This window comes from Crocuta crocuta, unplaced genomic scaffold (assembly GCF_008692635.1).
Source record: "Crocuta crocuta isolate KB4526 unplaced genomic scaffold, BGI_CrCroc_1.0 scaffold1156, whole genome shotgun sequence".
Lineage (NCBI taxonomy): Eukaryota > Metazoa > Chordata > Mammalia > Carnivora > Hyaenidae > Crocuta > Crocuta crocuta.
In genome coordinates this window covers 463,720-474,576 of record NW_027528862.1, presented here as the reverse complement: position 1 = coordinate 474,576, position 10,857 = coordinate 463,720, and the positions used below count along the sequence as shown (strand labels likewise).

Here is a 10,857-nt window from a genome sequence, read left to right as displayed (position 1 = left end):
GAAAGTGCATGGCTCCTTTTAAAAGTTGTCTCAAATTTAAGCTCAGTCGCAGGCAGTATCAATCCAACATGCAGTTTCATCACAAAATCATCTCACTGGTTTGCAAATTTCCAAGCCTCGGGGCTTTACCATGCATCAGCATAGGACAGCCCCAGCATTTGGCGACAAAGACAGAAAGTCCCCTTTTGAAATTAGGAAAGTGGTAAGAATAAAAACAGATTGCTCGACCTCAAAAGTCTCCCCAGTATGGCTTTCCCNAATGGCACTTCATTCAATAAGTGCTTACATGATTTATTGCTTAAAACAGTCTTTTGCTCATATGCTTGTGACAATCAGAAGAAATTACTTATTTCATCATAGATTAAAGTTCATAGTTATCATTCACAATCAAGTCCTGTGATAAAACATTAAAATTAGAAGGAAAGAAAATTAATCTTTGTATCTTTTCAATTTAGAGTTATTTCCCCCCATGATAGAGTTCTGGGAACACTTACAATGAACCTGAAGGGAGTGAATGATTATACCCCCAAAAGTCCCCTCTTTTACATATTGGCTGAAATTAAACTACTTTAAAATTAAAGACTGAAACAAGAAGAGCAATAAAAAATATCATGTGGAAATTGTGATTTGTTTTACTCTTAAAATGTGCAAGATAACCCATTTAATTAGAGTGAGGCATATCATTCTCTAACAACTGGGGTTTTAAGTAGAAAATTTTTTTTTTTAATTTTAGAGTCCACACATGTGAATGGGGAAGGGAAGGCAAGGTGGGGAGGGAGGGAGGAAGGGAGAGAGAGAGAGAGAGAGAGAGAGAGAGAGAATCTCAAGCAGGCTCCATGTTCAGCACAGAGCCCAACGCTCAACTGACTGAGCCACCCAGGCACCCCTTAATTAGAAATTATTTCACTTGGGTGGCTCAGTCAGTTAGGTGTCCAACTTCTGCTCAGGTCATGATCTTGCAGTTTGTGAGTTCAAGCCCTGCATCGGGCTCTGTTCTGACAGCTCAGAGCCTGGAGCCTGCTTCAGATTGTGTGTGTGTGTGTCTCTCTACCCCTCCTCCCCCTAAAAAATAAACATTAAAAATTTTTTTAGGGGCACCTGGGTGGCTCAGTCAGTTAAGCATCTGACTTCATGGTTCTTAGGTTTGAGCCCCGCGTCGGGCTCTGTGCTGACAGCTATCTCAGAGCCTGGAACCTGTTTCAGATTCTGTGTCTCCCTCTCTCTCTGTCCCTCCCCCACTCGTACTCTGTCTCTCTCTGTCTCAAAAATAAATAAAACAAACAAAATTTTTTTTAAATTTTTTTAAAAGAAATTATTTCACTAATTGATCTTTTATTTCTCAAAGTATTCAAGAATAAAATTTGGTGTCCTTTCATTTTTCACTTGAAGAGGCAAATATCAATAGTACTAATTAGTTTGGATGTTTTCATCTATTTTTCTTCCCTATGACCTATTCTAATAAACATGATAGTAGTAAGAAAATTCCAGCAAATCATCTCCTGTATATTTTTCCACACATAAATTATATTCTCCAAGAGGCCAGGCTTTTAAACCAACCAACCAATCAACCAACCAACCTGCCTGTCTAATAGGGTCAACATAGATTTAAAAACTGGTTCCCAATCACATTCATTCATCCCTGTTCTGGTGGAGTTCTAGTCCTTTACAAGTACTTGATTAGTTTTAATACAATATGAAACAAAGTAGTGCTATAGTTCATTTTAGGTAGTCTTTCTTATACCTGCTATAAAAAGTATAATAAAGTATACATACAAAAGTATAAAAACATATAATGCAAAGTATACATTTACACCCATCAGTCTCCATGTTGACAGACATGATTTCTTTAGAAATTGTTGATGAGAGACTAGGATATTAAGAATAAAATTATATTTAGTCTAAATACAATTAATAACATACTAAACACAAGTGTTCTGAAGAGCTTTCCAAATATATTTCAATGGCCTAATTCTTACAGGTTATAGCCTGAGTAACTTTCTGATTGCTTGAGACCTCAGAAGTGATGGTTATAGTGGCATAGGATGCATGCATTTTCATTTTTTTCCTTTCATTATAAATCAGGTTTAGTGGATACTCCTTTAGAAATTGGAACATTTTGAGTTTCCTGAAGAGCCTTGAGAGATATATTCTCAAAATTAAGGAACCTAGATAAACAAAGTTAAAAATATTTACCATATTTTGTTTGAGCATACATTCATTTCATATTCCCATTAATACATAATTGCTGCATGATTAATAGTCTCACAAACAACAAACAAGTGAAATATTTTACTGTAATGAAATACATCTCCAAATTGAGTCATTTGCCGTTCTTTTATCTTCTGAAACACTATGCTTAGGAATGCTGTATCCTCAGTAGCTGATTTGTACGCAGAGGAGAAACTTGGCTAGATATAATCATTATTTGACAAATGCCATATGACCTTCTGTTTGAGGACTCTCAAATCTCTCAGATTGGAAATGTTCATGACTACCCCTAGGATAAATCCAACTGCCTGTTTTGGGTCCAGAACATTTACAGAAGAAGAAGGAGAAGAAAAGGAAAAATGCAGCTGCCAACAGAAGGCCACCAAACCACTATAACAGTCTGCTAGAAGAGGGCTGATCAGGCCTTTATATTATTGCATAATGGGACAATCATGAGAGTTGGAATGCTCAATCCTTGCAACTCCAAGACATCTGGATTTTTTTAACCTCACATTGGATACAATCTAAGCAATATTTTTATATTTAGCTCATGTGTAATTTGCAAATTTTGGTGACTGAAATTGGAAAAGTATAAGTAACTTCCCAGTGGCTTTATAAATCGGTATTGGGCTATCACCATTACCCAGGTTTTCTTAGATGTCAATTTACTCACTAGACTGGAAGCTCCTTAAGGGCAAGGGCCACCTGTGTATTATTCATCTTTGGGCCATATCACCTAGAACCTAGCAAATCTTCAGGAAATATTGAGCTGAACTGACCCTGGCTGAGTAGGGATGTCAGATATACAGAGAGGCTAGATTGTAGGCTGGCTTGACACAGAATTAATTTGGAAATTAAAAATGAACTGAAGACACATTGCCTGAGAGAAAACAGGCTCTCCCTGTATTCCTAATCTCAGGAACGTGGGTAAACTAAGTTTCCTTTACTCGCAGTACAAAGAGGCTGATATGCTAGTTTAACCTCTTTGAATTAGCTTCCCCGCACGACCTAATGCTTAGAAACTGACCAGGCTCTCCGTGTAGAGTGACACCCCTGATCAACACCATGACCCGAGGCCTCAGACCCAGGGGAAGGAGAAAACATACATATTTAGTCCGCATCACCAAGGCAACACAGTCACTGTACCTCAGCATAGTAGGAAAAACAAGCACAGATGATGATGTTAAATATTTTTAAAGTGTTCCCTACACCCACTGTTAACAGTGGTTAGAAACAAGGATAAATTATTTCAGAAACCAGGCAATTAAATGTTTCAACTTCGTGAATATGGGAGTGCTTTGTTTTTCACTGCCAGCACTCCATAGGCAATGTTGGTCAATTAACATTAACTTAGTGCCAATAATAAAGGTTCAAGTTTCGGTTTTGACATCAGTGACTCAGATATTCTCTTTTTAAGACTATGAGGTGCTACAGGCCTCAAATAGGGTGTCTCATCCCTCAAATGGAGAGACATCTGACTTTGAAACCAGTAAGTCAGCATAACATGAGGCCTGTTGAAGAAACCTACCTCGAAAGAGGATTTATAAATGGGTTACTAAGGAGACTATTTACACTTTTATCCACCAGGAATGAATAGCAAAATATAACAATATGGTAAACTGTAGAATATAACTGTCATAACAAAAGCAAATATTCTACAAAGAACTTCAAAAGGCTATAGCAAGTAAAATATCAGGGCGCCTCTATGGGATGGGAAAGATTTTGGCAGACATAAACATTCTAATTAATGATGAAGCAAGAAAAATTCTCTAAGCCTTACCCCAGGCCAGATGAAATACTCCCCCAAATTATCAACCTTCCTTTACTCTTACTCAAGTCACCAAGAAACTTCCAGTTTTCTGTTTACCCTAAGCAGACTTACCCCTGTAAATTAACACATTTACATTCTAATGTGGGCATCTCCAAGTCTTACAGGTTTCTTTAGCAGGAAATCATTTCTCAATCTGAGGGCCCGACCCTGGACCTATAACCTTCACCTATATCATATCTTGGGCCCAGCTGCAACAGCCAGTCAAATGGTTGCCCTCTTTTTACTATCCACCCTCACCTTTCTCACCAACTTCTAACTGTAACACAGGTCACCACAATCTTGTAAATGTCTGTATGCATCTGAAAAATAAAATCACATGTCATCTATTTGTAAACAACCAAATGAAAATGGCTGAGACCCTAGAACAGTGAGGTTATTAGGAAGAAATGCCTATTGTCACTATATAAATTCATAACTGCTCATTTAATTCCCCAAACAGCTTACTGTTCCTGCCAAAATAAGTCCATGGCCTTTATATGCCACTTAGGATAGGACATACACGCTCTTTGGGGGAATACAGTAAGGACCCAAATCTGGAAGTTCTGGGCATCTGTGTAGTCTGAGTTTACCCAGCTTTAGGCCAGGGCGCTAAATAAAATGAACCTGAATCTCATCAAGCATNAGGACATAAAAACAGATAAAATTACTTTACAGCAATAGAATCGACAAAATCCAGAATGTGGGAGAAAACTCTGTAGGACAAAACAACCAGATTCCTTCAATAATCAATTTAAAGGGGAAAAGACAAAGGGAGAAGTTTTAGATGAAGAGACGTAAATAAATAACAACCAAATGCAATATATGGACCTTGTCTGGTACCAATTTCAAGCAAACCAGTGGTTAAAAAAAGTAAAAAAGAGAGGCAATTGAGTTTATTTGTCACATATTTAAACAAGATATTTGATCATATTAAGAAATAGTTCACTTTTTTAGGTGTGATAATATTTTAGTTGTGATGATTTTTAAAAAAAAGCATTTATCTTTTAAAGATACATATTAAAGTAACTATGGATAAAATGATGTATCTGGGATTCGCTTCCAAATAATCAGGGAGTGGGGTGAGGAAGAAGTAAATGAGATAAAAATGAGGTAAGATTTGCCATGAATTGAAGCTGGGTGACGGATACAAAAAGGTCCATTATACTATTCCTCATGTACTTTTGTATATGCTTGGAATTTTCCATAATGAAAAGTTTAAAAATGACAACAACCAACCAAACGAAACACACACACAAAAGAGAGGAGGCATTTCTAGATAATGGGAGAAAATTCCCAGTCCAGCTTCCAGGCCCATTAAGTAGCCAGATTCGCGGGGGCGCGGAGGGGGGGGGAGCTCGGCAAGTTCATTCACCAAGTCCTGCCCTTCAATTTTACATCATTAGCCTAAAAAAGGACATTAAGTTGTCTGCGTTTGATTACTTACCAGATACTTCTTACTGTCCAAGCTTGCTACCCAATTTTAACTGGACTTTAAGAAAAATTAAAATTATTTTTGAAGCTAACAGAATTTTGGCATCTGTTGAATTTATTCAGCATAACCACAGAGGTACTGTCTTCACGCTGTCACACACAAACACAAACACAGATACAGCACAATATCCACATTTAGCCGAGTGCATGCCTTCTGAGGCTCATTTGTATGTCTTCATATGCCACAGCCCATCATTTAAATAATGGATATTTTCAATGCCAATTCCTTTGTTGACTTTCTCACTGTGGAAGGAGAAAAGCACATAAACATATTGTTATGAATTTTTATAGGCTTACTTATGGTAAATATAATTCCAAGTGCATTGCTATTTTGCAATCATTGAGCCCCATGCAGGGAATTTATTTATATTACATTAACATTATTGACTACATTAAACAACATTACTCTGCTGCAGTTCTTCTCTTAAAGTGATCCTAGTGATCTAACTAGTGGGCCTTATAGAAGCAAAGTGATGATGTACCAGGAGCACATCAAAGTCTTGTAATTCACTGTGAAACAAAGTTAACAGGATAAAAAACTATGAAAACAACATATACCTTATACTACCCCTTAACTGTGAAATAAAGTTAACAAGATTAATTTGGTCATCAAATCAGTTCCAAGTTTCTCAATATATTGATTATATTTTGGTAATGTATCTTTAATACTTCCTTAATATCTATACCACGAGGTCAAAATAGAAGATAAATACCATGTGGTGCTAAACTATGTCGTGGTCTTAAAAATTAGTAGCAAAATATCTTTCCCCCCAATTAAAAATTTAAGTCATACTAAAGAAAAAGTTCCTGGGGCACCTGGGTGGCTCAGTCAGTTAAGCATCTGACTCTTGATTTACATTCAGGTCATGACCTCAGGATGTGCGATCAGGCAGCATCAGACTCCATGCTGGGCATGGACCCTGCTTGGGATTCTCGCTCTCCCTCTCCCTCTGGCCCTCCCGCCGCATGCACACACAAGTGCGTGTGCGTGTACACCGTCTCTCTCTCTCTAATTTTGTTTAAGTTCCTAAAATACCACATACATACATATAAAACAGCTGTTGGCACATGGTTCTTTTCAGAGTGTTTAAGAAAAGTATGCAATCCTGGAGACAAAATAGGTTTCAATGGCTTCAGAAGTGTTAGGAAAAATCAGAAAGGAGGCTTCTGTGCTTAAATATTTGTAAGATGTGGTATGAATGACAGCAAATTTCCCCTGTCATTCTGATGCTTCCTGCGTAGGTTGCCCATATCTCAAAAGCTAAGGGTCCTAACGTGAGACTTACATATCTTCTGCAGACATCTTCGTGAGTCCGACACACAAAGCATGCTGTTTTCCTTTTGCCATGATTGCCTGAAAACACACAGCTAAGAAAACAATCAAAACGCCTTGGAGAGGGGCTATCAAACAGTGATCACGTTACTAGTTAAGCCACTATGAACCCATCTTGTATCCTCACCCAGGCCATCAACTCATTGAGGGCAGGGACCTAGCAGAGTCTGTGGACACACTGTAAATATTCAACAAATGCTAAATGAATGAATCTAATATAATCATTCTTGGTTTTTAAATTAAATGTTAATACTATAACCCAATGCCAACAAAACCAAAATAAGTCTTGCAAAAAAGCTACAATTTCTTGCACGTAAATATTAAAAATTGTGAAATAAATAAATATGCATTGTTCTAATGTTTTAATCACTGAATGGTGGTTTTATGTAATGGACACATTAAAATAATAATTATATCACCAGTCTATCTGTAAGAACCCAGTATACGTTTCAACATTTCTAGAACAACCAGAATGATCCTGGTTATCATTTGAAGCATTTAGAATGTTACACATTGCAGCACATATTTTACAAATAAAAGTTCAAGTATCTCTCTGCACCAGTTTTGCAACTACCTAAAGTCTATATTATTTCAAAATAAAAATTACTTTAAAAGCAAAAGTTAGGCACTAGGAAAATTTTCCACTTAAGGGAAACTCCAGAACTATAAACCTACAACACTTAGAAAAATCATAAACATTAAAAACAAAACCTGTCCTCACAGAATACTTTTCTCCAACTCATTTTCAATTCACAGATTCAGTTTATGTTCCAAAAATATTTGAGCACCTATTATGTGACCAGTCCCTATGTCAATATAAGCTGTTCCCAAGGTATCAACACATACCTTATACTACCCCTTAAATATAACTGCCACAACAGAGGACACTGGAGAGTGTCAGGAGACTAGACAGTCTCCTTCAAGTACAGGACATACTCTTTTTTTTTTTAAGTGTTTATTTATTTTTTGAGAGAGAGAGACACAGAGTGTGAGTGGGGGAAGGTCAGAGAGAGAGGGAGACACAGAATCGGAAGCAGGCTCCAGGCTCTGAGCTAGCTGTCAGCACAGAGCCTGACATGGGGCTTGAACCCATGGACTGTGAGATCATGACCTGAGCTGAAGTCGACCACTTGGCCAACTGAACCACCCAGGCGTCTCCAGGACACACTCTTAAACCCACTCCAATGGCCTTCCTACTCCGTGATTTCCCTATTCCTACCAAGTATCTTCTCAACCTGAGACAAATGGGCACTTTATCCATGACAAAAGAAAAGATACCCTCCTCTCCAGACACAAACCTATTAACAAAACCTATTTGATCTAGAATATAGCTAAACAGGGAAGCCTGGGTGGGTCAGTTGGTTAAGCGTCTGACTTTGGCTCAGGTCATGATCTCACAGGTTGTCGGTTTGAGCCCCGTGTCAGGCTCTGTGCTGACAGCTAGCTCAGAGCCTGGAGCCTGTCTTTGGATTCTGTGTGTGTCTCTCTCTCTGACCCTCCTCTGCTCGCGCTATCTCTGACTCTCAAAACTAAATAAAAAACATTTTTAAAAAAATAGAACATAGCTAAAAACCACTGTAGAAATGAAAATTATGCAAAATGACTCAGTTACATCATGAATTTTAAGGACTATCTGAAACTTTAACATTTCTCTTTGAGAAAATATGTTCTGAGACCCAAACATCCAACTTAAATGATCNCCATATACATAGCAAGGTGATGGGGGCACCTGGGTGGCTCAATCACTTAAGCATCCGATTTCAGCTAGGTCATGGTCTTGCAGTTTGTGACTTCAAGCCCTGCATCTGGAACTGTGCTGACAGCTCAGAGCCTGGAGCCTGCTTCAGATTGTGTTTCCCTCTCTCTCTGCCCCTCCCCTGCTCGTGCTCTCTCTCTCAAAAAAAAAAAAAAAAAATTAAAAACATTTTTTAAGTAGCAAGCTAATGTCTAAAGAAGTGATCCAATCATATCATATATATCTTCTCCATTAATAATCTAAAGTCTTAGGGGTGCCTGGGTGGCTCAGTCGGTTAAGTGTCCAACTCTTGATTTCAGCTCAGGTCATGATCTCACAGTTCGTAGGTTTGAGCTCCGCATCGGGTTCTGTGCTGACAGCATAGAACCGGCTTGGGATTTTCTCTCTCCTCTCTCTGCCCCTCCCCTACTTGCACTCTCACTCTCTCTCTCTCTCCCTCAAAACAAATAAACATTTTTTAAAATAATCAAGTTTTACACTGTGTCCTGAGTTTGGTAACATTGGGGAGTAACTGGGCTGAAATGCAGCTGGGACTCTTTTATTACTTGTTCCCATTTAACTTCTAATTTGGGACATAGAAATGATGTTATTTCCCACACCTTGAAATGCAATAAGAAAGGCAGAAATGATGTTATTTCCCACATCGTGAAATTTAACAAGAAAGGCGTGAGACAACAGTAACAGTAACCTCCAGAGAAGTACATCTAATCTTTTGGATGATAGACCTTCCAGTAATGACAAAAATACTGTGAAGACATTTTTCAAAAGTTATAGCCTGGGAAGGATACAACAATTGTACCTACTGCAGCAGGGTAAAGTTTAGCTCCAGGAGAAGTTAAGCCTGGACACATGATATTTGCTCCACTGAGCACAAATTTGATAGCTCCTTTATCAACCTGCTGGTGTGGCAGGATAAAAGGATCTAGAAGAAAAGAAATACATCACATAAAGAGACTGATGACTCAACAGAAAAAGACAAGGGACATGAACGAATATTTCCCAAAATTACAGTATTCTGACAAATGCAAGATAAAACTGAAACTCCATCCTTCACTTATCAAGTTGATAAATATTTTTAACAAAAGTAATTCCCAGTGCTAGCAAGAGTGTAGGAAAACTGGCATTCTCAGACACTGCTAGAAGGCTTATAATGGAGTACAACTTTTCTTTAGGACTACATGATAAGACATATCAACAGCCTTGAAAGGTTCAAACTCTTTGACTTGGTAATTCTCTTTCTAGGACTTTATCCTAAGGAAAAAGTTAGAGATATACAATATATTAAAGCAGAGATATAATCATTGCAGCACTACTATTTACAATAAAAATAAATTGGAATCAACCTCAATGTCCAACAATGAAGAGATAAATGACTTAAGGTGTGTCTATAGTACCTGTATAATAGAATCATTATATGGAAAATATAATGGTTCTGGAAAATATGTAATACCCTGGGAAATGTTCACAATATAATGTTAAGAGAAAAAAGTAGAATTAAAAAACCTACCAAGGAGATCAGTGGTTACTAGGGGTTGAGAGGAGAAGGAAGGGACGAATAGGTGGAGCAGAGGATTCTTAGGGCAATGAAACTACACTATGATACTAGCACTATGATACAATACAATAGAATAAGATAGGATACGATGATATATGATATGATATGATATAATGATATGGTATCATAGAGATACTGTAACAGTGGATACATGACATTATGCATTTGGTAAAACCCACAGAATATACGATGCAAAGAATGAACCCTAATGTAAACTATGGACTTCGGTTAATACTAATGTATCAGTATTGGTTCATCAATCATAACAAATGCATGACACCAATATAAGATGTTAATAATGAGGGAAGGGTGGCAGGAAGCATATGGGAACTCTATTTTCTGCCCCATTTTTCTATAAACCTACAACTGTCCTAAAAACCGAAGTCAATTAATTAAAAGCTATTTAACTGAGAGCCCAATTTAAAAAGGAAAAAATATTTTTTAAAAAAGGAAAAAAACATATAAACACACATACACACACAACATAGAAAATCATTGGATGGAAGTACACCAACATACTAACCATGGTTATCTCTAGGTCATAGGAATACAGGTGATTTTATTTCTGCACTTTCCAATTCTCTAGAATGAATACAAATTCCTTTTGTAATACCAAAAAATGTGTGTGTGTGTGTGTGTGTGTATGTCTACTAATAGTTCATAATCTAAGGATTAAAGGCTCCCTGAAAGATTCAAAACAATTT

The 10,857-nt window shown here is 37.5% G+C and overlaps 1 protein-coding gene across 4 annotated transcripts in view; it reads right to left on the bottom strand.

Annotated features, from left to right (window-relative positions):
- Nucleotides 1–284: 284 nt before the first annotated feature.
- The window catches only part of MCTS1 (MCTS1 re-initiation and release factor), a 16,893-nt gene continuing 6,320 nt past the window's right edge, over nucleotides 285–10,857 (bottom strand). For 2 of the 4 annotated variants that reach the window (XM_077756282.1, XM_077756279.1), the window contains exons 4-7: nucleotides 9,398–9,520; nucleotides 6,796–6,877; nucleotides 5,463–5,752; nucleotides 285–4,338 (exon numbers count right to left, since the gene is read on the bottom strand). In XM_077756282.1, coding sequence (XP_077612408.1) covers nucleotides 5,671–5,752; nucleotides 6,796–6,877; nucleotides 9,398–9,520 — 287 coding nt within the window. In that variant the 3' untranslated portion in view covers nucleotides 285–4,338; nucleotides 5,463–5,670. Of the gene's footprint in view, nucleotides 4,339–4,668; nucleotides 5,753–6,795; nucleotides 6,878–9,386; nucleotides 9,521–10,857 lie in introns of those variants that run through there. The other 2 variants (XM_077756281.1, XM_077756280.1) reach the window with 2 other exon arrangements.